The sequence below is a fragment of the Nicotiana sylvestris genome, chromosome 6, assembly GCF_000393655.2.
Source record: "Nicotiana sylvestris chromosome 6, ASM39365v2, whole genome shotgun sequence".
Taxonomy (NCBI): Eukaryota; Viridiplantae; Streptophyta; class Magnoliopsida; order Solanales; family Solanaceae; genus Nicotiana; species Nicotiana sylvestris.
In genome coordinates, this window is record NC_091062.1 from 162,958,690 (window position 1) to 162,986,250 (window position 27,561).

The 27,561-nt window shown below is 41.5% G+C and overlaps 2 protein-coding genes across 2 annotated transcripts; one reads left to right on the forward strand and one right to left on the reverse strand.

Moving 5' to 3' along the window:
• Nucleotides 1–1,899: 1,899 nt before the first annotated feature.
• On the forward strand, nucleotides 1,900–5,141 carry LOC138871593 (uncharacterized). Its single transcript, XM_070149478.1, has 2 exons — nucleotides 1,900–2,313; nucleotides 5,127–5,141. The coding sequence occupies exons 1-2, from the start codon at nucleotides 1,900–1,902 to the stop codon at nucleotides 5,139–5,141; spliced, it is 429 nt and encodes a 142-aa protein (XP_070005579.1).
• A 110-nt stretch (nucleotides 5,142–5,251) lies between these two features.
• On the reverse strand, nucleotides 5,252–9,640 carry LOC138871594 (uncharacterized). The gene is made up of 5 exons (XM_070149479.1): nucleotides 9,584–9,640; nucleotides 8,420–8,498; nucleotides 6,295–7,695; nucleotides 5,995–6,167; nucleotides 5,252–5,908 (listed from the first exon to the last, which is right to left on the reverse strand). The coding sequence occupies exons 1-5, from the start codon at nucleotides 9,638–9,640 to the stop codon at nucleotides 5,252–5,254; spliced, it is 2,367 nt and encodes a 788-aa protein (XP_070005580.1).
• Nucleotides 9,641–27,561: the final 17,921 nt, after the last annotated feature.

Below are 27,561 nucleotides of genomic sequence, written 5' to 3' on the forward strand. Positions count from 1 at the left end.
GGGACCCTCAAGAAGATAAAGATGCAAAAGATGCTCCATCTGAACTTGAAGAAGGAGTGAAGACAACAGTTGATACCTTAAAAGAAGTTAACCTTGGCACCGATGAGGAACCAAGACCCACCTACCTAAGTGCTTTACTAGAAGCTGATAAAGAGAGCACTTATATTGAGTTACTCAAAGAATTCAGGAATGTCTTTGCTTGGAGTTACAAAGAGATGCCTGGCTTGGACCCGAAAGTAGCAGTCTATCACTTTGCAGTCAAAAATAGTGCTCGCCCTGTTAAACAAGCTCAAAGGCGTTTTATGCCGGACTTGGTTCCCCTAATTGAAACTGAAGTTAACAAACTTATTGAAGCTGGATTTATTCAGGAAGTTAAATACCCAACATGGGTTTCAATTATTGTCCCTATAAGGAAGAAGAATGGCCAGATTCGAGTATGCATTGACTTTAGGGACCTCAATAATGCATGTCCCAAAGATGAATTCCCGCTTCCTATTCCAGAGCTGATGATCGATGCTACTACTGGTTACGAGGCAATGCCTTTCATGGACGGTTCATTGGGCTATAACCAAATTCGCATGGCACTAAAAGATGAAGAGCTTACTGCATTTCGCATCCCCAAGGGTATTTATTGCTACAAGGTAATGCCTTGTGGCTTGAAGAATGCTGGTGCTACTTACCAAAGGGCTATGCAGAATATTTTCGACGATCTTTTCCAAAAGAATGTCGAATGCTATGTTGACGACTTGGTGGTGAAATCAAGAGAGAAGGGCGACCACATGAAAGACTTGAGGATGGTATTTGAATTGCTCCGAAGGTACCAACTTAGGATGAATCCGTTGAAATGTGCCTTTGGAGTTACTTCTGTAAAGTTCCTTGGTTTCATTGTCCGACATCGAGGGATCGAAATTGATCATGCCAAAGTGGATGCCATTTTGAAAATGCCTGAGCCTCGAGATATCCATGAATTGAAAAGTCTGTAAGGAAAGCTAGCATACCTTAGACGATTCATATCAAACCTGGCTGGGAGGTGCCAACCATTTAGTCACCTCATGAAGAAAGGCGTTCCTTTCAAGTGGGATCAAGCTTGTAGCAATGCCTTCGAAAGTATCAAAACCTACTTGATGAAGCCTCCAGTTTTAGCAGCTCCTATACCAGGAAAGCCATTGATACTATAGATTACGGCGCAGGAAAGGTCTGTTAGAGCACTGTTGGCCCAAGAAAATAGTGAGGGGAAAGAAAACTCTCTTTACTACTTGAGCAGGATGATGACACCTAATGAGTTGAACTATTCGCCAATTGAAAAGTTGTGTTTGGTGCTAGTCTTCTCAATTCAAAAGTTGAAGCACTACTTTCAAGCTCATGTTGTCCATCTTGTTTCTAAAGCAAATCCCATCAAGTTCGAAATGTCAAAACCTGTTCTTAGTGATCGACTAGAGAGATGGTACCTCCAATTTCAATAATTTGATATTTTGTACATCCCTCAAAAGGCTGTAAAAGGACAAGCATTGGCAGACTTCTTGGCAGATCATCCGATACCTGATGACTGGGAGCTAACCGATGAACTACCTGATGAGGATGCAATGGTTGTTGAAGTTCAACCTCCATGGAAGATGTACTTTGATGGTGCTGCGCATCGTGGGGGAGTCGGGGCTAGCGTAGTATTTGTCACTCCTCAAGGTGAATTCTTGCCCTACTCCTTCACCTTGACACAACACTGTTCCAACAATGTTGCTGAATATCAAGCATTAATACTTGGGCTTGAAATGGCCGTTGATATGAAGCAATTGCAATTGCAAGTCTTTGGTGACTCCCAGTTAGTGGTCAATCAGCTTTTGGGTAGTTACGAGGTCAAGAAGCCTGAACTACGCCCATATCATGATTACGCAAAAAAAGTTGATGGGGTGGCTCAACGATGTGACTATTCAATATGTACCAAGGAAAGAAAATAAGAAGGCTGATGCTTTAGCTGCTCTAGCTTCATCATTAGCCCTGCCTGACCAAGCGCAAGTTACCATCTGCCAAAAATGGGTAGTAACGCCGCCAAATGAGGTCAAAGGTGAAGATAACGAACTCAAGCATCTTGTTGTTGTTTCTGAAGTTGAGAAAGAAGAACGGCGACAACCCATTATCAATTACTTATGCTATGGGATACTTCCAAACAATTCGAGGAGAAGGACTGAAATCCGTTGTCGTGCACCTCGCTTCCTTTACTATAAGGATACTCTATACAGAAGGTCGTCCGAGGGAGTATTCTTGCGATGCCTAGAAGAAAATGAAGCTCTCCAAGCTTTGCAAGAGGCACATTCTGGGGTATGTGGGTTACACCAGTCCGGACCAAAGCTCTACTTCCATATAAAAAGGATGGGATATTATTGGCCAACGATGGTAAAAGATTGCTTGGACTACGCTCGAAGATGCAAGGCTTGTCAATTCCATGCGAATTTTATTCATCAACCTCCTGAAGTGTTGCACCCAACTGTTGCATCCTGGCCATTTGATGCTTGGGGATTGGATGTTGTTGGACCACTGCCAAAGTCCTCTGGTAGGCACCTATACATCTTGGCTGCAACTGACTACTTCTCAAAATGGGCTGAAGCTATTGCTCTTAAGGAAGTAAAAAAGGAAAATGTTGCAAGTTTCATCCAAGTAAACATTATTTATAGTTTTGGCATTCCTCGTTACATAATAACGGATAATAGAAAGCCATTCGATAATAGGTTGATGAACAGGATTTATGATCTCTTTGGCTTCAAGCAACGTAACTCTTCGATGTACAATGCTGCCGCCAATGGTCTAGCTGAGGCATTCAATAAGACTCTATGCAACTTGTTAAAGAAAGTTGTCTCCAAATCCAAACGAGATTGGAATGACCATATGGAAGAAGCTCTATGGGCATATAGAACGACTCATCGCACGCCAACACAGGCGACTCCTTATTCACTCGTTTATGGAGTCGAAGCTGTCTTGCCACTTGAGCGTCAAATACCTTCGTTACGACTGGCTATTCAAGAAGGGATCACTGATGAAGAAAATGCTCGACTTCGATTAGCAGAGTTGGAAGCTCTTGATGAAAAGAGATTGGAAGCTCAATAGAGTCTTGAATGTTATCAAGCTCGATTGTCTCGCACCTTCAATAAAAGAGTTCGTCCGAGATCCTTTCAAGTAGGAGATCAAGTCCTTGCCGTACAAAGACCCATAATTACTTCCCATAAACTTGTAGGGAAGTTCACTTCAAAATGGGATGGGCCATATGTCGTACAAGAAGCTTATTCAAGTGGGGCTTACAAGTTGGTTGATGCAGATGGTATGAGAATCGGCCCTATCAATGGCAAGTTTTTTAAGAAGTATTATCCATGAAGTTGCAAGTCATAATGCTCCTTGACGTACGAGCCTAAACTGCAAGTCATGACGCTCCTCGACGTACGAGCCTAAACTACAAGTCATGACGCTCCTTGACGCACGAGCCTAAACTGCATGTTGCTACACTCCTGGCCCGCATGAGTCTAAATTGTGTACGCCCCCCACCCCCGGAAAAAAAAATCTGCTAGGTTGAAAATCTCGAAAGAGGCAGCCTAGGCAAAAGTTAGGACGTAAAAAAAAAAGAGTCCACTAGGTTGAAAACTTCGAAAGAGGTGGCCTAGGCAAAAGTTAGGACATAAAAAAAATACCCAGTCTGAACTACGGTATGACTTGATCCTCTTCACCGGGGTACGTAGGCAGCTTAGAGTTTCATTCTAAGTTTAGTCACATAAGTTCAAAAGATACATATTGCCCTAATTGTTGTTCGAGTGAAGTATGGAGGAATGAAAAATCAAGCTGAAATGCCATTCTCATGTTGAACTTTGATCTCATTTGATTTAAAGGGGGTAATCCTCCTTGTTAAATTGATATCTTCAATGGGCCGATTTTAGAAGGATGTCAAGTATTTGCATAGAAGTCCAGGGATTCTCTATGTCTTCAGGTTCGCCAAACCTTCAAGTTTGTTGGTCTCCAAGTTCGCCCTCTACCTAAAAAAAAGGGGAAGATAAGTGAGGCATCAAAAGTAAACACAAGTATAAGGAAATGATTGCTTAGCGCAACGTTTCAAATTCAGTGAGATTTAAACCCCAAGATATTTGTGAGAATATGGATCTTAAATTTCGATTTATGGCAAGTAATACGTCTTCCGATCTCAAGGCTTCCATATCAAGATACAAAATATTTGGTGAAGTCGCGCAAATCTGAAATTGTCGGTGTATCAGAATTTAGTGTTAACTTCGAAATATTATCTGAATGTATCGTAAGACATTAAATCATGAATTTTGGATATCTTATATATTTGGAAGTTAAGTTTCTAGTAGATCAAACAGTTCATGATTTTGACGTTCCTACTTCAAGATACAAAACTTTTGGCGAAGTCGCGCAAATCTGAAATTTTCAACGTGGTGGAATCTAAAGTTGATTTCAAAATATTATCTGAGACGATTCTGAAGTTATTTGATTGAGAATTTTTGATATGTTCTAGATTTTGAGGTCTAGTTTTTATGAAATCAAACGGTTTGTAATTTCAACGTTCTTTCTCCAAGATATGATTTTTTTAGTGAGACTGCGCAAATCTGGAATTGATAGCAAGGTACAATATAAAGTTGGTTTCAAAATATTATTTGGGACGATTCTGAAGTTGTTTGATTTAGAATTTTGGATATGCTCTAGATCTTGAAGTCTAATTTTCTTAAAATCAAACGGTTTGCAATTTTGATATTTTTACACCGAGATATCTATTGTTTGGTGAGACTGCGCAAATCTGAAATTTTCAACGTGGTGGGATCTAAAGTTGGTTCCAAAATATTATCTTGGGCGATTCTGAAGGTCCTTGATTCTGAATTTTGGATATATTTTAGATATTGAAATCTAATTTTCGAAAAATCAAATGGTTCATTACTTAGACTCTCCCACGACAAGATATGAATCTTTCGTTACAAGTGCGTAAAGTACAAAATTATGCAACTAAGATAAATGTCGGGTAATGTAAAGCATACGAGAAGCAATCTTATCTAAGATGAAATAAATATCCACTAGGTAAACCTAATATAAAGATAAAATGGGAGATAAAGCTAACAACCTAATATAAACAAAATTTGCAGTTGATCAATTCTTGACAGCTAGGCTCCAAGTTCTTCTTCTTCTCCTCCAAATTGGCCGAATCATCAACAGTCAACAAATTTACATTGTCATATGAAGAGACCTCAATCTCGGCAGTTGAATGTTTTTACTGAATCTCGTTAACCTCCTTTTGAGTCGCTTCTATAACACCTTCGAGGTTCTCCCTCCCTTGTTGTAATGTCTGCAACTTCTTCACGACTCTCTTCAATTTCTTTTCACAAGAGGAAACTTTCTTGACTTTCTCACTTGCTTCAAGTTTGAACGATTCGAGATGCTCTTTAGCTTTGGAAATCAGCTCTAGCTTCTCATCTTCACTCGTCTTATCAGCCATATTGGATCGCTCTTGGTCATATGATGCGGCAAGTTCAAAAAGAGAATTCAGTAAATCTTCTAATGGAGAAAAATCCAGAATATTCGTCTTCTTCATATCCTCGAAAATCTCAATGATTTTCTCCCTATAAGATGAGAGCAATTCCAGACGAGTTTTGGAGAGCCTATTGCAAATATCCTCCCAAAGTCCCAAAATGAATTCCTTCTTGCGATTGGAAAGAATGCTTTTTCCTTCAAATATAGATACCGCCGTATTTGTCATTGGTGAAATGCGAGTTATCTTATTTGGGGTTTGTCTTTTTAGGGATTCGTCATGAGGAATAGATGACGCCTTTGACGATGACTTCACTTTACACGTACGCCCTCCAATAGATTCATCGCTCACTTGCGGCTTGTTGCATGGGGATACCATCGGATGCCCAATGGTGTTTAACTGCATAAAGAAAAGGTAAAGAAAGTAAGTAATTTATAGTTAAGCTACTCCTAAAAAGGGGAATGAGTGAGGCGATTGTATTTTACCTCTTTGTTACAAGCTGTATGCATTCTTGAGGGACTATCAACACTTTGAACCTCTACGATCTCTACTGGGTTAGGCCGTTTCCTTTTCCAATTTTGATCTTCATTGGTACTCTGGCTTGTGTCTTGAGGAACACGCGTGTTAAATGGAAGAACTAGAGGGTGTTTCTCTATAGCTGTTGAAGTGCACACCACTTCTTTCAAAGCTGCCTTTGAGGATTTAAGCTTCCTTTTTTAGGTTGCGTAACTACTTTTGGGATTGGAGTTGATATTTTTTAACTTTTGAGAGCGTCTTTCCAACACCTTGATCTTCACCTCCTAAAGGAATTATAGACTTTAGCCCAACATTGTCTACCAAAGCTTGTAAGTTATTCTCGAGAAACTTCCCATGCGCTTTCTCCCACCAAGACATATAATTAGTGGAGAAAGGCTTCTCCATAGGATCTACCGCTGGGGGAAAAACTGCACGTGACATAGATCGATACAGTGTGCAAATCCTCCAAAATCTGATTCCTTCATCTAGAGAGGTGGTACAGATATCGTTCTCCAAAAAGCCGGGGATGTTTTGGTAAAATCCAAATTGACGACCAAACCGATGCGGGCTATATGGCTCGATGATGAATGAATTACCATACCTCAAAGGAAGGTAATTAAAACATAAGCTCATGAAGTAATTTGATTCCAACTCTTGAGGGGAATAGTTATCCACGTAATAATAAGGACGGGAATTGGTTAACATTGTTGGTGCCCAAACTATATCCTCCCTATTGTAGATGCGTTTTCTTCCATCTCTCTCGTCAAAGTACCTTGTAGCCCCTTCTCCTGAGTATGCCACTATCAAAGGGACAGACGGACCCTTAGCAAGTGGATAATGGGGTTTGAAGTAATGTGCAAGCCAGTCATAAACATAATGAATGGGAAAAAAAACTTTGACCTGATCGAGTTGGGAAGAACACGAAATCTTATTCAAACCATGATAATTAGTCGCTAAAACTGGGACTGCAAGGCTAATCTTTCGCCCGCCTGCCATCATACTTGCCATCATAAAAGTCTCAGGACGAATGGAATTTTCTACCTTGGGGAACACAAAGGCACATAGCCTAATTGATAAGAATGCCGCTACATATGTCTCATCTTTCTTGTTAGACCTCACCCTAAGCTTAGAGAATATAGTTTCTTGATCACTCGACCACCTCGTCGTCTCGGGAATAACTCCATTAGGATTATGTGTTGACTTTAGACGTGCAAATTTCTTTTCCTTTCGCAACGGGGCAGGTCTATATATTAAAGTTTTTTTATACCAAAAACTTGTCCACTTGCTGAAGAAGACCTTTTGGGTAGCACCCGTACCCTCCTTAAGATGATGAAATGCGGCAAATAAATACTCGCAAGATCGAGGAATAAATATGACTTGTTTTTCATTCAAACCGATGAGTTCTCTTGTCTCAAGTACCACTTCTTCGTACGGAGAACCCGCGATGGGCAAACCCCCAAGGATATGTAAGTCCCAAAGAGATATAGATAGCTCCCCAGCTGATGTAAGAAGTGTGTTCGTCTTGGGGTACCAAGCCTCACAAAATGCTTGCAAAATGTTCGAGTTTCGATCATAAGTGAAAAGTGAGGCATTGACAACATCGTAAATCTTTGTTGTACTCAGAGTTTGTTGGCTTCCACCAAGTACGTCTTCAGCCCATTCCCAATATCCTGGAATATGACGATACTCGCCCTCGATTGTTGTTGCGTTTTCCCAATGTACTTCGCCTTAAATTATGCGACTTCCTAAGTTTGGAAGGGTGCTACCAATATTTACATGGCGATGGATTGACACTTGGAGAGACCAAATCTTGGATAATGGATTAGAAATCGATTTGTGTTCCAAGGTCCAGTTCTCTACATGAAGGGAGTTCCTTAGAGGAGGCCATGAAGCTGCATATCGGCCGGCTTGTGAGGTGTGAACCAAAAGCTTGGTTTGTTCTATGCCATCTTCAGTCTCGATGATGAGATATCTAAGTTTTGAGGAAGGTGAGGTATAGTCCTTGAAATTTGCCATCTCTTCGTGCTAAAAAAAAAGAGAAAGAAAAGAGGGGTCGTCAAAGTACAAATCAAGAATATTATAATGGGTACAAAGGTCTAAATGGATGAAATGCTCTACAATAATCGGGCCATTTTGAGAGTAATCTCTCCAAGAATTGGGCCACATTGAGAGTAATCTCTCCGGTAGTCGGGCCACTTTGAGAGTAATCTCTCCAAGAATTGGGCCACATTGAGAGTAATCTCTCCAAGAATCGGGCCATTTTGAGAGTAATCTCTCCAAGAATTGGACCACATTGAGAGTAATCTCTCCAAGAATCGGGCCATTTTGAGAGTAATCTCTCCGGTAGTCGGGCCATAAAAGTAATCCCTCCGATATTTGGGTAGGGATGAGTACCCATCCCCTCACACCCCAAGATTATCTTCTTTATGCGTGGATCATCTTGTTGAACAAGAACATATCTTTCTCGCTTGACCTACAAAAAACAAGGGAAAAAGAAAAGACAACAAAAAAGAAAGCACGAGAAAAAAAAAGAAATTACCTTCGCGTTAATGCTTCCAAGTCCACAAAAATAAACTCAAGTGGCTTGCAAATACTACGAACTAATGCTCACAAGTTGGAGAGTACGCACCCTTTATATAGATTTTTCAAGGTAGCATGTTAAGTGGCTTTGTCGATGTGGGATGGTTGTAATCGAACTCTAAAAGGGATTCAGATTGTAAGAATTATTCTTCTAATTGGGACTGGATGCCAATGCGGAGACAGTAAGTTGTTGTCAACATGGACTCAAATTGCAATCTTCCGTATGAAATATTTAGGACTTCTCTCCTAAAGATATTTGGATAGTGGGGGCATAGTGATACAAGTTGTTCAGAATTGTGCTACGTGGCAAACACATCTCAATTAACTTGCATATTTTATGGGCTGGGCCGAATTTTTATTTCTCTATTTGCATGTGATGGACGTTTGTAAGCATATGACAATATAAAGAAAAATCTGTTTTTGAAGAATGCAAAAGTCCAAAATAGAATAATCAAAACAATCATCATTACTTTGGAAACTCTAGTGTTTTTGACTGAAGTTTGGAAACTTTAATGTTTCAAGCTTTGGAATTATTATTGTTACTTTAAGACAAATTGGCCAAGTTTTACGTGAAAAGAGATAAAGGAAGAAAGGATGTTACTTCAATATTACTTCAAGCCTAGTCAAACAAATGTGACAAGTCTTGAAGTAGGGGGCATTTGTAAGCATTAAAATTTTATCGAATTTAAATCGATAAAATAATATGGACTATTTTAATATGCTAGTCCAAATAAATATTATTGGGCTAATATAATTGAATTAGTTATATAAGTCCAAAATATACGGATTAAATAAAGAAGTCTTAATCCATTGGGCTAAAGTGATGAGCCCACTTCATTATGCCCAAGATGTCATCTTCCTGGAGGCCCAGTTTGGTGCCACGTGTCAAATGACGTGGCGTGCCAAGTCAAGCGGAAGAGCCAATAGGACCATGCCACGTGTCAAAATGATAAGGCATGTCCAGTCACGCTAAAAGACCAATGAAATCGCGCCACATGTGCAAGTGACATGTTCTGGCCAGCCAAATGCAGCCATGTCACACTTCAATTTGATTGGTCGGAAAGAGTTTGTTCTTATCATAACTCTTCCCTTCCACTACTATAAATAGGGGTTTTCATAACTCAGAAAAAGACACCAGAAGTTATAACAAGAAGCAAGAGAGAGCTCGTGGATCAAACGCCGCAAATTTCTCTACAAATTTCATGCTACAAGCAATCAAGTTCAAGTTCAAGAAATCAAGCTCAAGAACGAAGAACGAATCAGGATCAAGTTCAAGCAATCAAGCTCAAGCTCAAGAACAAGATCATCGTTCGTGGAAAACAAATATAGATTCAAAACCAAGCTCAAAGGCCCTTGAATTTATTTACTATTGAAAAGAAGAATCAGAGGATTTATAGAGATTGTACACTCAAATATTCGAAATAAAATACTACGATTATTGCGATATTGTCGGTCTTGATTTTATTTTTATTGTCTACAATATGATCAATTGTTTTTTGCATCGCCTTAACAACAATAATAACAAACTCAGCTTAATTTGAGATCTATGGAGGATAATGTATATAGCCTTACCTTTGCCTTGGATCGTCCCATACCTTCTAATAAATATTTATCTCCAAATTATCTTTTCTCGTTAATTCGTTCCAATCTCATAAAGAAAGAGTACTACATTATATTTAAGCTTTATTTATCCCAGAAAAACTGTAGAAGCAATAGCGGGAATGGTAGGTCCTTCCTTCCATGCAGCCGTGCGTGTTCTCTTGTCTCTCCATTGTACGACACGACATCTCTCTACAATCATTTGGGCTAAGTTCCCACGATGTTCTCGCGCATGTGATTTCATCAGCAATTCGGCATTCATTTCTTCTCTTCCATGTTATCTTCGTATACTCGAAGAGAAAAACCTTATTTCCTTGGCGTTCGAATTTTACCATCGCAAAAAGTTTCACATGAATGAACTCGAAGAAGAAGACGGTGACATCATCAGGGGAGGTGCTAACCCATCAGCTAATGGTTCTGTATTGGTCAAAATCTGACCGACATTCCGCCCAAGCGGCGAAAGACGACATGTTTTATTTCAAATATTGTACTCACAATATCCGTCAAGTTAGAAAGGTTGACATCTAGGGGACGACAAAGGCGGACATAGCATGAAAGAGCATCAAATCAAGTATATAGTAGAGATTCATAACTATATGTAGGGGAGCGCGGCTAGTAAAAGGCTCTCCTTTTTTTTTCTTTCTCCCCTCCCCGGTAATCTTCATAATAGAAGGGAGAGTAAAGCAATCTCCAAAAGAATAAGTAATAGGGCCTTCTCCATTGATTGAGGGGAGCTACAATGAAAAATATCAATAAAAGTGGTTACCTCTATCTCATCTTATGCATTCTTCTTCCAATTAGTTTACAGATCTGGAATTTATTATATTAGACTAAGATTTACCCCTTCACTCTCTTTAATTAATTTATTCAAAAATGTTCCAATATCTTTTGAGTCAAACAATTTGGCGCCGTCTGTGGGGATTTCTTAGTGAAATTTTCTAGTGTCTTCTAGATCAAAAACCGGAAACACGATTAACCGAAAAGAGCGCTAAGGCAAAGCCCAACCCACGCAGGGCAAACACACAACATAGAAGGGGAAAAAGAGCTGGAAACAATCACCGAATTTAGAAACCATCGCCCCATCAACCATAGAAAAGCCAGGCAAGACGAGTAACGTCGCAAATCCACCCTAATTCACCGACTCATCGGATCGGGGTAAGGAAAATATCATTTTTACTCACTTTTTGCTCTTTGCTCAAACAGGAACACAAGCGGTATGCAGGCGAGCAAGCAAAGAAACACCTCAACCGGAGAATGGGAAACTACTACAAAACAACCGAAATATCGCCCACTAATGACATCTCCAGACCGGAAGGCGAAAAAATTAGACAAGGAAACTCCAATGTATACATGAAATGAACGTGAGCAAAACAGCAACATTTCATACTCTCCAATATTACACTCTCCGACGCGAACAGAATCAAACGAACTAGGGCTCCCCCAGAGGATACCTGATTCTCCAAAAACTTGGACTAACGATGGGTTAAAATTTCGTCAAGTTCGAAATAACACCCTAAAGGCCAAGAGCCTTCGCCAAAGAGAAGAGTTCAACCTCAATCGAACAACGACGGGTTAATATTTCGACAAGTGCGAAATAACACCCTAAAGGCCAAGGGCCTTCGCCAAAGAGAAGAGTTCGACCTCGATCGAACGACAACAGGTTAAAATTTCGACAAGTTCGAAATAACACCCTAAAGGCCAAGAGCCTTCGCCAAAAATAAGAGTAAGATCTCGATTGAACGACGACAGGTTAAAATTTTGATAAGTTCGAAATAACACCCTAAAGGCCAAGGACCTTCGCCAAAGAGAAGAGTTCGACCTCGATCGAACGACAACGGGTTAAAATTTGGAAAAGTTCGAAATAACACCCTAAAGGCCAAGGGCCTCCACCAAAAAAAAGAGTTCGACTTCGATCAAACGACGACGGGTTAAAATTTTGACAAGTTCGAAATAACACCCTAAAGGCCAAGGGCCTTCGCCAAAGAGAAGATTTCGACCTCGATCGAACAATGACGGGTTAAAATTTCGACAAATTCGAAATAACTCCCTAAAGGCCAAGGGCCTTCGCCAAAAAGAAGAGTTCGACCTCGATCAAACAATGACGGGTTAAAATTTTGACAAGTTCGAAATAATACCCTAAAGACCAAGGGCTTTCACCAAAGATAAGAGTTTGACCTTGATCAAATGACAACGAGTTAAAATTTGGACAAGTTCAAAATAACACCCTAAAGGCCAAGAGCCTTGGCCAAAAATAAGAGTTAAAACTCGATCAAACGACGACGTGTTAAAATTTCGACAAGTTTGAAATAACACCCTAAAGGCCAAGGGCCTTCACCAAAGAGAAGAGATCGACCTCGATCGAACGACAACGAGTTAAAATTTGGACAAGTTCGAAATAACACCCTAAAGGCCAAGGGCCTTCGCCAAAGAGAAGAGTTCGATCTCAATCAAACGACGAAGGGTCAAAATTTTGACAAGTTCGAAATAACACCCTAACGGCCAAGGGCCTTCGCCAAAGAGAAGAGTTCGACCTAAATCGAACGACGACGGGTTAATATTTTGACAAGTTCGAAATAACAACCTAAAGGCCAAGGGCCTTCGCCAAAAAGAAGAGTTCGACCTCGATCGAACGACGACGGGTTAAAATTATGATAAGTTCGAAATAACACCCTAAAATCCAAGGGACTTCGCCCAAAAGAAGAGTTCGACCTCAATCGAATGACGACGGGTTAATATTTTCACAAGTTCGAAATAACACCCTAAAGGCCGAGGGCCTTCGCCAAAGAGAAGAGTTCGACCTCGATCGAATGACAACGGGTTAAAATTTTGACAAGTTCGAAATAACACCCTAAAGGCCAAGAGCCTTCGCCAAAAATAAGAGTTCGACCTCAATCAAACGACGACGGGTTAAAATTTCGACAAGTTCGAAATAACACCCTAAAGGCCAAGGGCCTTCGCCAAAAGGAAGAGTTCAACCTCAATCGAACGACGACGGATTAATATTTTGACACGGTTGAAATAACAACCTAAAGGCCAAGGGCCTTCGCCAAAAAGAAGATATCGACCTCGATCGAATGACGACAGGTTAAAATTTTGACAAGTTCGAAATAACACCATAAAAGCTAAAGGCCTTCGCCAAAAAGAAGAGTTCGACCTCAATCGAACGACGACATGTTAATATTTCGACAAGTTTGAAATAACACTCTAAAGACCAAGGGCCTCCACCAAAAAAAGAGTTCGACCTCGATCAAACGACGACGGGTTAAAATTTTGACAAGTTCGAAATAACACCCTAAAGGCCAAGGGCCTTCGCCAAAGAGAATATTTCGACCTCGATCGAACGATGACGGGTTAAAATTTCGACAAATTCGAAATAACTCCCTAAAGGCCAAGGGCCTTCGCCAAAAAGAAGAGTTCGACCTCGATCGAACGATGACGGGTTAAAATTTTGACAAGTTCGAAATAATACCCTAAAGACCAAGGGCTTTCGTCAAAGATAAGAGTTTGACCTCGATCAAATGACAACGAGTTAAAATTTCGACAAGTTCAAAATAACACCCTAAAGGCCAAGAGCCTTGGCCAAAAATAAGAGTTAAAACTCGATCGAACGACGACGGGTTAAAATTTCTACAAGTTTGAAATAACACCCTAAAGGCCAAGGGCCTTCACCAAAGAGAAGAGATCGACCTCGATCAAACGACAACGAGTTAAAATTTGGACAAGTTTGAAATAACACCCTAAAGGCCAAGGGCCTTCGCCAAAGAGAAGAGTTCGACCTCGATCGAACGACAACGGGTTAAAATTTGGAAAAGTTCGAAATAACACCCTAAAGGCCAAGGGCCTCCACAAAAAAAAAAGAGTTCGACTTCGATCAAACGACGACGGGTTAAAATTTTGACAAGTTCGAAATAACACCCTAAAGGCCAAGGGCCTTCGCCAAAGAGAAGAGTTCGACCTCAATCAAACGACGACGGGTTAATATTTTGACAAGTTCGAAATAACAACCTAAAGGCCAAGGGCCTTCGCCAAAAAGAAGAGTTCGACCTCGATCGAACGACAACGGGTTAAAATTTGGAAAAGTTCGAAATAACACCCTAAAGGCCAAGGGCCTCCACCAAAAAAAAGAGTTCGACTTCGATCAAACGACGACGGGTTAAAATTTTGACAAGTTCGAAATAACACCCTAAAGGCCAAGGGTCTTCGCCAAAGAGAAGATTTCGACCTCGATCGAACGATGACGGGTTAAAATTTCGACAAATTCGAAATAACTCCCTAAAGGCCAAGGGCCTTCGCCAAAAAGAAGAGTTCGACCTCGATCAAACAATGACGGGTTAAAATTTTGACAAGTTCGAAATAATACCCTAAAGACCAAGGGCTTTCGCTAAAGATAAGAGTTTGACCTCGATCAAACGACAACGAGTTAAAATTTTGACAAGTTCAAAATAACACCCTAAAGGCCAAGAGCCTTGGCCAAAAATAAGAGTTAAAACTCGATCGAACGACGACGGGTTAAAATTTCGACAAGTTTGAAATAACACCCTAAAGGCCAAGGGCCTTCACCAAAGAGAAGAGATCGACCTCGATCGAACGACAACGAGTTAAAATTTGGACAAGTTCGAAATAACACCCTAAAGGCCAAGGGCCTTCGCCAAAGAGAAGAGTTCGATCTCAATCAAACGACGAAGGGTCAAAATTTTGACAAGTTCGAAATAACACCCTAACGGCCAAGGGCCTTCGCCAAAGAGAAGAGTTCGACCTCAATCGAATGACGACGGGTTAATATTTTGACAAGTTCGAAATAACAACCTAAAGGCCAAGGGCCTTCGCCAAAAAGAAGAGTTCGACCTCGATCGAACGACGACGGGTTAAAATTATGATAAGTTCGAAATAACACCCTAAAAGCCAAGGGACTTCGCCCAAAAGAAGAGTTCGACCTCAATCGAATGACGACGGGTTAATATTTTCATAAGTTAGAAATAACACCCTAAAGGCCAAGGGCCTTCGCCAAAGAGAAGAGTTCGACCTCGATCGAACGACAACGGGTTAAAATTTCGACAAGTTCGAAATAACACCCTAAAGGCCAAGAGCCTTCGCCAAAAATAAGAGTTCGACCTCAATCAAACGACGACGGGTTAAAATTTCGGCAAGTTCGAAATAACACCCTAAAGGCCAAGGGTCTTCGCCAAAAGGAAGAGTTCAACCTCAATCGAACGACGACGGATTAATATTTTGACAAGTTTGAAATAACAACCTAAAGGCCAAGGGCCTTCGCCAAAAAGAAGATATCGACCTCGATCGAATGACGACATGTTAACATTTTGACAAGTTCGAAATAACACCATAAAAGCTAAAGGTCTTCGCCAAAAAGAAGAGTTCGACCTCAATCGAACGACGACATGTTAATATTTCGACAAGTTTGAAATAACACTCTAAAGACCAAGGGCCTCCACCAAAAAAAGAGTTTGACCTCGATCAAACGACGACGGGTTAAAATTTTGACAAGTTCGAAATAACACCCTAAAGGCCAAGGGCCTTCGCCAAAGAGAAGATTTCGACCTCGATCGAACGATGACGGGTTAAAATTTCGACAAATTCGAAATAACTCCCTAAAGGCCAAGGGCCTTCGCCAAAAAGAAGAGTTCGACCTCAATCGAACGATGACGGGTTAAAATTTTGACAAGTTCGAAATAATACCCTAAAGACCAAGGGCTTTCGCCAAAGATAAGAGTTTGACCTCGATCAAACGACAACGAGTTAAAATTTCGACAAGTTCAAAATAACACCCTAAAGGCCAAGAGCCTTGGCCAAAAATAAGAGTTAAAACTCGATTGAACGACGACGGGTTAAAATTTCGACAAGTTTGAAATAACTCCCTAAAGGCCAAGGGCCTTCACCAAAGAGAAGAGATCGACCTTGTTCGAACGACAACGAGTTAAAATTTGGACAAGTTCGAAATAACACCCTAAAGGCCAAGGGCCTTCGCCAAAGAGAAGAGTTCGATCTCAATCAAACGACGAAGGGTCAAAATTTTGACAAGTTCGAAATAACACCCTAACGGCCAAGGGCCTTCGCCAAAGAGAAGAGTTCGACCTCAATCGAACGACGACGGGTTAATATTTTGACAAGTTCGAAATAACAACCTAAAGGCCAAGGGACTTCGCCAAAAAGAAGAGTTCGACCTCGATCGAACGACGACGGGTTAAAATTATGATAAGTTCGAAATAACACCCTAAAAGCCAAGGGACTTCGCCCAAAAGAAGAGTTCGATCTCAATCGAATGACGACGGGTTAATATTTTCACAAGTTAGAAATAACACCCTAAAGGCCAAGGGCCTTCGCCAAAGAGAAGAGTTCGACCTCGATCGAACGACAACGAGTTAAAATTTCGACAAGTTCGAAATAACACCCTAAAGGCCAAGAGCCTTCGCCAAAAATAAGAGTTCGACCTCAATCAAACGACGGCGGGTTAAAATTTCGACAATTTAGAAATAACACCCTAAAGGCCAAGGGTCTTCGCCAAAAGGAAGAGTTCAACCTCAATCGAACGACGACGGATTAATATTTTGACAAGTTTGAAATAACAACCTAAAGGCCAAGGGCCTTCGCCAAAAAGAAGATATCGACCTCGATCGAATGACGACAGGTTAACATTTTGACAAGTTCGAAATAACACCATAAAAGCTAAAGGCCTTCGCCAAAAAGAAGAGTTCGACCTCAATCGAACGACGACATGTTAATATTTCGACAAGTTTGAAATAACACTCTAAAGACCAAGGGCCTCCACCAAAAAAAGAGTTCGACCTCGATCAAACGACGACGGGTTAAAATTTTGACAAGTTCGAAATAACACCCTAAAGGCCAAGGGCCTTCGCCAAAGAGAAGATTTCGACCTCGATCGAACGATGACGGGTTAAAATTTCGACAAATTCGAAATAACTCCCTAAAGGCCAAGGGCCTTCGCCAAAAAGAAGAGTTCGACCTCAATCGAACGATGACGGGTTAAAATTTTGACAAGTTCGAAATAATACCCTAAAGACCAAGGGCTTTCGCCAAAGATAAGAGTTTGACCTCGATAAAACGACAACGAGTTAAAATTTCGACAAGTTCAAAATAACACCCTAAAGGCCAAGAGCCTTGGCAAAAAATAAGAGTTAAAACTCGATCGAACGACGACGGGTTAAAATTTCGACAAGTTTGAAATAACTCCCTAAAGGCCAAGGGCCTTCACCAAAGAGAAGAGATCGACCTCGTTCGAACGACAACGAGTTAAAATTTGGACAAGTTCGAAATAACACCCTAAAGGCCAAGGGCCTTCGCCAAAGAGAAGAGTTCGATCTCAATCAAACGACGAAGGGTCAAAATTTTGACAAGTTCGAAATAACACCCTAAAGGCCAAGGGCCTTCGCTAAAGAGAAGAGTTCGACCTCAATCAAACGACGACGGATTAATATTTTGACAAGTTCGAAATAACAACCTAAAGGCCAAGGGCCTTCGCCAAAAAGAAGAGTTCGACCTCGATCGAACGACAACGGGTTAAAATTTGGAAAAGTTCGAAATAACACCCTAAAGGCCAAGGGCCTCCACCAAAAAAAAGAGTTCGACTTCGATCAAACGACGACAGGTTAAAATTTTGACAAGTTCGAAATAACACCCTAAAGGCCAAGGGCCTTCGCCAAAGAGAAGAGTTCGATCTCAATCAAACGACGAAGGGTCAAAATTTTGACAAGTTCGAAATAACACCCTAAAGGCCAAGGGCCTTCGCTAAAGAGAAGAGTTCGACCTCAATCAAACGACGACGGATTAATATTTTGACAAGTTCGAAATAACAACCTAAAGGCCAAGGGCCTTCGCCAAAAAGAAGAGTTCGACCTCGATCGAACGACAACGGGTTAAAATTTGGAAAAGTTCGAAATAACACCCTAAAGGCCAAGGGCCTCCACCAAAAAAAAGAGTTCGACTTCGATCAAACGACGACAGGTTAAAATTTTGACAAGTTCGAAATAACACCCTAAAGGCCAAGGGCCTTCGCCAAAGAGAAGATTTCGACCTCGATCGAACGATGACGGGTTAAAATTTCGACAAATTCAAAATAACTCCCTAAAGGCCAAGGGCCTTCGCCAAAAAGAAGAGTTCGACCTCGATCAAACAATGACGGGTTAAAATTTTGACAAGTTCGAAATAATACCCTAAAGACCAAGGGCTTTCGCCAAAGATTAGAGTTTGACCTCGATCAAACGACAACGAGTTAAAATTTCGACAAGTTCAAAATAACACCCTAAAGGCCAAAAGCCTTGGCCAAAAATAAGAGTTAAAACTCGATCGAACGACGACGGGTTAAAATTTCGACAAGTTTGAAATAACACCCTAAAGGCCAAGGGCCTTCACCAAAGAGAAGAGATCGACCTCGATCGAACGACAACGAGTTAAAATTTGGACAAGTTCGAAATAATACCCTAAAGGCCTAGGGCCTTCGCCAAAGAGAAGAGTTCGATCTCAATCATACGACGAAGGGTCAAAATTTTGGCAAGTTCGAAATAACACCCTAAAGGCCAAGGGCCTTCGCCAAAGAGAAGAGTTCGACCTCAATCAAACGACGACGGGTTAATATTTTGACAAGTTCGAAATAACAACCTAAAGGCCAAGGGCCTTCGCCAAAAAGAAGAGTTCGACCTCGATCGAACGACGACGGGTTAAAATTATGATAAGTTCGAAATAACACCCTAAAAGCCAAGGGACTTCGCCCAAAAGAAGAGTTCGACCTCAATCGAATGACGACGGGTTAATATTTTCACAAGTTCGAAATAACACCCTAAAGGCCCAGGGCCTTCTCCAAAGAGAAGAGTTCGACCTCGATCGAACGACAACGGGTTAAAATTTCGATAAGTTCGAAATAACACCCTAAAGGCCAAGAGCCTTCGCCAAAAATAAGAGTTCGACCTCAATCAAACGACGACGGGTTAAAATTTCGACAAGTTCGAAATAACACCCTAAAGGCCAAGGGCCTTCGCCAAAAGGAAGAGTTCAACCTCAATCGAACGACGACGGATTAATATTTTGACAAGTTTGAAATAACAACCTAAAGGCCAAGGGCCTTCGCCAAAAAGAAGAGTTCGACCTCGATCGAATGACGACAGGTTAAAATTTTGACAAGTTCGAAATAACACCCTAAAAGCTAAAGGCCTTCGCCAAAAAGAAGAGTTCGACCTCAATCGAACGACGACATGTTAATATTTCGACAAGTTTGAAATAACACTCTAAAGACCAAGGGCCTCCACAAAAAAAAGAGTTCGACCTCGATCAAATGACGATGGGTTAAAATTTTGACAAGTTCGAAATAACACCCTAAAGGCCAAGGGCCTTCGCCGAAGAGAAGATTTCGACCTCGATCGAACGATGACGGGTTAAAATTTCGACAAATTCGAAATAACTCCCTAAAGGCCAAGGGCCTTCGCCAAAAAGAAGAGTTCGACCTCGATCGAACGATGACGGGTTAAAATTTCGACAAGTTCGAAATAACACCCTAAAGGCCAAGGGCCTTCGCCAAAGAGAAGAGTTTAACCTCGATCGAACGACGACGGGATAAAATTTTGACAAGTTTGAAATAACACCCTAAAACCAAGGGACTTCGCCAAAGAGAAGAGTTCGACCTCAATCGAACAACGACGGGTTAATATTTCGACAAGTTCGAAATAACACCCTAAAGGCCAAGGGCCTTCGCCAAAGAGAAGAGTTTGACCTCGATCGAACAACAACGGGATAAAATTTTGACAAGTTCGAAATAACACCCTAAAGGCCAAGAGCCTTCGCCAAAAATAAGTGTTAGACCACGATCGAACGACGACACGTTAAAATTTTGACAAGTTTGAAATAAAACCCTAAAAGCCAAGGGCCTTCGCCAAAGAGAAGAGTTCGACCTCGATCGAAAGACAAAGGGTTAAAATTTGGAAAAGTTCGAAATAACACCCAAAAAGCCAAGGGCCTTCGCCAAAGAGAAGAGTTTGACCTCGATCGAACAACAACGGGATAAAATTTTGACAAGTTCGAAATAACACCCTAAAGGCCAAGAGCCTTCGCCAAAAATAAGTGTTAGACCACGATCGAACGACGACACGTTAAAATTTTGACAAGTTTGAAATAAAACCCTAAAAGCCAAGGGCCTTCGCCAAAGAGAAGAGTTCGACCTCGATCGAAAGACAAAGGGTTAAAATTTGGAAAAGTTCGAAATAACACCCAAAAAGCCAAGGGCCTTTGCCAAAGAGAAGAGTTCGACCTCGATCAAATGACCACGAGTTAAAATTTTGACAAGTTCGAAATAACACCCTAAAGGACAAGGGCCTTCGCCAAAGGGAAGATTTCGACCTCAATCGAACGATGACGGGTTAATATTTCGACAAGTTCGAAATAACACTCTAACGGCGAAAGGGTTCGCCAAAGACAAAAGTTCAACCTCGATCAAATGACGACGGGTTAATATTGAGTTCGACCTCGATCGAACGACGACGGGTTAAAATTTTGACAAGTTCGAAATAATACCCTAAAGGCCAAGGGCCTTCGCCAAAGAGAAGAGTTTGACCTCAATCGAACGACGACGGGGTAATATTTTGACAAGTTCGAAATAACACCCTAAAGGCCATGGGTCTTCGCCAAAAAGAAGAGTTTGACCTCGATCGAACGACGATGGGTTAAAATTTCGACAAGTTCGAAAATACACCCTAAAGGCCAAGGGCCTTCGCCAAAGAGAAGAGTTCAACCTGGATCGAACGATGACGGGTTAAAATTTCGACAAGTTTGAAATAACACCCTAAAGACCAAAGCCTTCGCCAAAGAGAAGAGTTCGACCTCGATCGAACGAAGATGGGTTAAAATTTCGACAAGTTCGAAGTAACACCCTAAAGGCCAAGAATCTTCACCAAAATGAAGAGTTAGACCTCGATCGAACGACGAGGATTAAAATTTAGACAAGTTTGAAATAACACCATAAAGGCCAAGGGCCTTTGCGAAAGAGAAGAGTTCGACCTCAATAGAACGACAACGGGTTAAAATTTGGACAAGTTCGAAATAACAATCTAAAGGCCAAGGGCCTTCACCAAGGAGAAGAGTTCGACCTCAATCAAACGACGATGGGTTAAAATTTTAACAAGTTCGTAATAACACCCTAAAGGCCAAGGGCCTTCGCCAAAGAGAAGAGTTCGACCTCAATCAAACGACAACGGGTTAATATTTCGACAAGTTCGAAATAACAAACCTAAAGGCCAATGGCCTTCGCCAAAAAGAAGAGTTCGACCTCGATCGAACGACGACGGGTTAAAATTTTGATATGTTTGAAATAACACCCTAAAGGCCAAGGGCCTTTGCCAAAGACAAGAGTTCGTCCTCGAGCAAACGATGGCGGGTTAAAATTTCGACAAGTTCGAAATAACACCCTAAAGGCCAAGGGATTTCACCAAAGGGAAGAGTTCGACCTCAATCGAACGACGACGGGTTAATATTTCGACAAGTTTAAAATAACACCCTAAAGGCCAATCGCCTTCGCCAAAGATAAGAGTTTGACCTCGATCAAAGGATGACAGGTTAAAATTTTGAATAGTTCGAAAAAACACCCTAAAGGCCAAGGGCCTTCGCCAAAAAGAAGAGTTCGACCTCAATCAAACGACGACGGGTTAAAATTTTGACAAGTTTGAAATATCACCCTAAATCCAATGGCCTTCGCCAAAGAGAAGAGTTCGACCTCAATCGAACAACGACGGGTTAATATTTCGACAAGTTCGAAATAACACCCTAAAGGCCAAGGGCCTTCACCAAAGAGAAGAGTTTGACCTCGATCGAACGATAACGGGATAAAATTTTGACAAGTTCGAAATAACACCCAAAAGGCCAAGAGCCTTCGCCAAAAATAAGTGTTAGACCACGATCGAACGGCGACGCGTTAAAATTTTGACAAGTTTGAAATAACACCCTAAAGGCCAAGGGCCTTCGCCAAAGAGAAGAGTTCGACCTTGATCGAAAGACAAAGAGTTAAAATTTGGAAAAGTTCGAAATAACACCCAAAATGCCAAGGGCCTTTGCCAAAGAGAAGAGTTCGACCTCGATCAAATGACCACGGGTTAAAATTTTGACAAGTTCGAAATAACACCCTAAAGGACAAGGGCTTTTGCCAAAGGGAAGAGTTCGACCTCAATCGAACGATGACGGGTTAATATTTCGACAAGTTCGAAATAACACCCTAAAGGTCAAGGGCCTTCGCCAAAGAGAAAAGTTTGACCTCGATCAAATGACGACGAGTTAATATTGAGTTCGACCTCGATCGAACGACGACGGGTTAAAATTTTGACAAGTTCGAAATAACACCCTAAAGACCAAGGGCCTTCACCAAAGAGAAAAGTTCGACCTCAATCGAACGACGAAGGGGTAATATTTCGACAAGTTTGAAATAACACCCTAAAGGCCATGGGCCTTCGCCAAAAAGAAGAGTTCGAAATCGAACGACGATGGGTTAAAATTTCGACAAGTTCGAAATAACACTCTAAAGGCCAAGGGCCTTCGCCAAAAAGAAGAGTTCGACCTCGATTGAACGACGATGGGTTAAAATTTCGACAAGTTCGAAATAACACCCTAAAGGCCAAGGGCCTTCGCCAAAGAGAAGAGTACAACCTAGATCGAACGATGACGGGTTAAAATTTCGACAAGTTCGAAATAACACCCTAAAGACCAAAGCCTTCGCCAAAGAGAAGAGTTCGACCTCGATCGAACGAAGACGGGTTAAAATTTCGACAAGTTCGAAGTAACGCCCTAAAGGACAAGAGTCTTTGCCAAAATGAAGAGTTAAACCTCGATCGAACGACGACGGGTTAAAATTTAGACAAGTTTGAAATAACACCATAAAGGACAAGGGCCTTCGCCAAAGAGAAGAGTTCGACCTCAATCGAAAGACAAAGGGTTAAAATTTGGAAAAGTTCGAAATAACACCCAAAAGGCCAAGGGCCTTTGCCAAAGAGAAGAGTTCGACCTCGATCAAATGACCACGGGTTAAAATTTTGACAAGTTCGAAATAACACCCTAAAGGACAAGGTCCTTCGCCAAAGGGAAGAGTTCGACCTCAATCGAATGATGACGGGTTAATATTTTGTTAAGTTCGAAATAACACCCTAAAGGAGAAGGGCCTTCGCCAAAGAGAAAAGTTCGACCTCGATCAAACGACGATGGTTAATATTGAGTTCAACCTCGATCGAACGACGACGGGTTAAAATTTCGACAAGTTCGAAATAACACCCTAAAGGCCAAGGGCCTTCGCCAAAGAGAAGAGTTCGACCTCAATCGAACGATAACGGGTTAATATTTTGGCAAGTTTGAAATAACAACCTAAAGGCCAAGGACCTTTGCCAAAAAGAAGAGTTCGACCTCGATCGAACGACGAAGGGTTAAAATTTTGACAAGTTCGAAATAACAACCTAAAGGCTAAGGGCCTTCGCCAAAGTGAATAGTTCGACCTCAATCGAACGACGACGGGGTAATATTTCGACAAGTTCGAAATAACACCCTAAAGGCCATGGGCCTTCACCAAAAAGAAGAGAGAGACCTCGATCGAACGATGATGGGTTAAAATTTCGACAAGTTCGAAATAACACCCTAAAGGCCAAGGGCCTTCGCCAAAAAGAAGAGTTCGACCTCGATCGAACGACGATGGGTTAAAATTGTGACAAGTTCGAAATAACACCCTAAAGGCTAAGGGTCTTCGCCAAAGAAAAGAGTTCAACCTGGATCAAATGATGACGGGTTAAAATTTCGACAAGTTCGAAATAACACCCTAAAGACCAAAGCCTTCGCCAAAGAGAAGAGTTCAACCTCGATCGAACGAAGACGGGTTAAATTTTCGACAAGTTCGAAGTAACATGCTAAAGGCCAAGAGTCTTCGCCAAAATGAAGACTTAGACCTCGAACGAACGACGACGGGTTAAAATTTAGACAAGTTTGAAATAACACCATAAAGGTCAAGGGCCTTTGCGAAAGAAAAGAGTTCGACCTCAATAGAACGACAACGGGTTAAAATTTGGACAATATCGAAATAACACCCTAAAGGCCAAGGGCCTTCACCAAGGAGAAGAGTTCAACCTCAATCTAACGACGACGGGCTAAAATTTTAACAAGTTCGAAATAACACCCTAAAGGCCAAGGGCCTTCGCCAAAGAGAAGAGTTCGACCTCAATCAAACGATGACGGGTTAATATTTCGACAAGTTCGAAATAACAACCTAATGTCCAAGGGCCTTCACCAAAAAGAAGAGTTCGACCTTGATCGAACGACGATGGGTTAAAATTTTGATATGTTCGAAATAGCACCCTAAAGGCCAAGGGCCTTCGCCAAAGAGAAAAGTTCGTCCTCGATCAAACGATGACGGGTTAAAATTTCGACAAGTTCGAAATAACACCCTAAAGGCCAATCGCCTTCGCCAAAAATAAGAGTTCGACCTCGATCGAAGGACGACGGGTTAAAATTTTGAATAGTTCGAAATAACACCTTAAAGGCCAAGGGCCTTGGCCAAAAAGAAGAGTTCGACCTCAATCAAACGACGATGGGTTAAAATTTTGACAAGTTTGAAATAACACCCTAAAGGCCAAGGGCCTTCGCCAAAGAGAAGAGTTCGACCTCGATCAAAAGACCACGTGTTAAAATTTCGACAAGTTCGAAATAACACCCTAAATGCCACGGGCCTTCACCAAAGGGAAGAGTTCGACCTCAATCGAACGACAACGCGTTAAAATTTCGAAAAGTTAGAAATAATACCCTAAAGTCAAGGGCCTTCGCCAAAGAGAAGAGTTCGACCTCAATCGAACGACGACGGGTTAATATTTAGACAGGTTCGAAATAACACCCTAAAGGCCAAGAGCCTTCGCGAAAAGAAAGAGTTCGACCTAGATCGAACGACAATGGGTTAAAATTTCGACAACTTAAAAATAATACCCTAAAGGCCAAGAGCCTTTGCCAAAGAGAAAAGTTCGACCTCAATCGAACGACGACGGGTTAATATTTCGACAAGTTCAAAATAACACCCTAAAGGCCAAGCGCCTTCACCAAAGATAAGAGTTCGACCTCGATCGAAGGACGACAGGTTAAAATTTTGAATAGTTTGAAACAACACCCTAAAAGCCAATGGCCTTCGCCAAAAAGAAGAGTTTGACCTCAATCAAACCACGGCAGGTTAATATTTCGATAAGTTCGAAATAACACCCTAAAGGCCAAAGGCCTTTGCCAAAAAGAAGAGTTTGACCTCGATCGAATGACGGCGGGTTAAAATTTCGACAAGTTCGAAATAACACCCTAAAGGCCAAGGGCCTTTGCCAAAGAGAAGAGTTCAACCTCGATCGAATGAAGACGGGTTAAAATTTTGACAAGTTTGAAATAACACCCTAAAGGTCAAGGGCCTTCGCCAAAGAAAAGAGTTCGACCTCGATCGAACGACGATGGGTTAAAATTTCAACAATTCCGAAATAACACCCTAAAGGCCAAAGGCCTTCGCAAAAAAAAAAAAAATTCGACCTCGATCGAATGACGACGGGTAAAAATTTCGACAAGTTCGAAATAACACCCTAAAGGCCAAGGGCCTTCGCCAAGTGGAAGAGTTCAACCTCGATAGAACGACGATGGGTTAGAATTTTGATAAGTTCGAAACAACACACTAAAGGCCAAGGGCCTTCGCCAAAGTGAAGATTTCGACCTCGATCGAACGATGGCGGGTTAAAATTTTGACAAGTTCGAAATAACACCCTAAAGACCAAGGGCCTTCGCCAAAAAGAAGAGTTCGACCTCGATCGAACGACGACGGGTTAAAATTTCGACAAGTTCGAAATAACACCCTAAAGTCAAAGGTCTTCGCCAAAGAGAAGAGTTTGACCTCGATCGAACGACGACGGGATAAAATTTCGACAAGTTTGAAATAACACCCTAAAGCCAAGGTCCTTGACCAAAGAGAAGAATTTGACCTCAATCGAACGATGACGGGTTAATATTTTGACAAGTTCGAAATAACACCCTAAAGGCCAAGGGCCTTCGCCAAGGGCCTTCGCCAAGGATAAGAGTTTGACCACGATCGAACGACAGCGGGATAAAATTTTGACAAGTTCAAAATAACACCCTAAAGGTCAAGAGCCTTCGCCAAAATAAGAGTTAGACCTCGATCGAACGATGATGCCTTAAAATTTCGACAAGTTTGAAATAACATCCTTAAGGCCAAGGGCCTTCGCTAAAGAGAAGAGTTCGACCTCTATCGAACGACAAAGGGTTAAAATTTGGAAAAGTTCTAAATAACACCCTAAAGGTCAAGGGCCTTTGCCAAAGAGAAGATTTCGACCTCGATCAAATGACCACGGGTTAAAATTTCGACAAGGTCGAAATAACACCCTAAAGGCCAAGGGCCTTCGCCAAAGGGAAGAGTTCGCGCTCAATCGAACGACGACGCGTTAATATTTCGAAAAGTTTGAATTAACACCCTAAAGGCCAAGGGCCTTCGCCAAAGAGAAAAGTTCGACCTCGATCAAACGACGACGGGTTAATATTGAGATCGACCTCGATCGAACGACAACGGGTTAAAATATCGACAAGTTCGAAATAACACTCTAAAGGCAAAGGGCCTTCGCCAAAGAGAAGAGTTTGACCTCAATCAAACGACGAAGGGTTAAAATTTCGACAAGTTCGAAATAACACCCTAAAGGCCAAGGGCCTTCGACAAAGAGAAGAGTTCGACCTCAATCAAACGATGACGGGTTAATATTTCGACAAGTTCGAAATAACAACCTAAAGTCCAAGGGCCTTCACCAAAAAGAAGAGTTCGACCTTGATCGAACGACGATGGGTTAAAATTTTGATATGTTCGAAATAGCACCCTAAAGGCCAAGGGCCTTCGCCAAAGAGAAAAGTTCGTCCTCGATCAAACGATGACGGGTTAAAATTTCGACAAGTTCGAAATAACACCCTAAAGGCCAATCGCCTTCGCCAAAGATAAGAGTTCGACCTCGATCGAAGGACGACGGGTTAAAATTTTGAATAGTTCGAAATAACACCTTAAAGGCCAAGGGCCTTGGCCAAAAAGAAGAGTTCGACCTCAATCAAACGACGATGGGTTAAAATTTTGACAAGTTTGAAATAACACCCTAAAGGCCAAGGGCCTTCGCCAAAGAGAAGAGTTCGACCTCGATCAAAAGACCACGTGTTAAAATTTCGACAAGTTCGAAATAACACCCTTAATGCCACGGGCCTTCACCAAAGGGAAGAGTTCGACCTCAATCGAACGACGACGCGTTAAAATTTCGAAAAGTTAGAAATAATACCCTAAAGCCAAGGGCCTTTGCCAAAGAGAAGAGTTC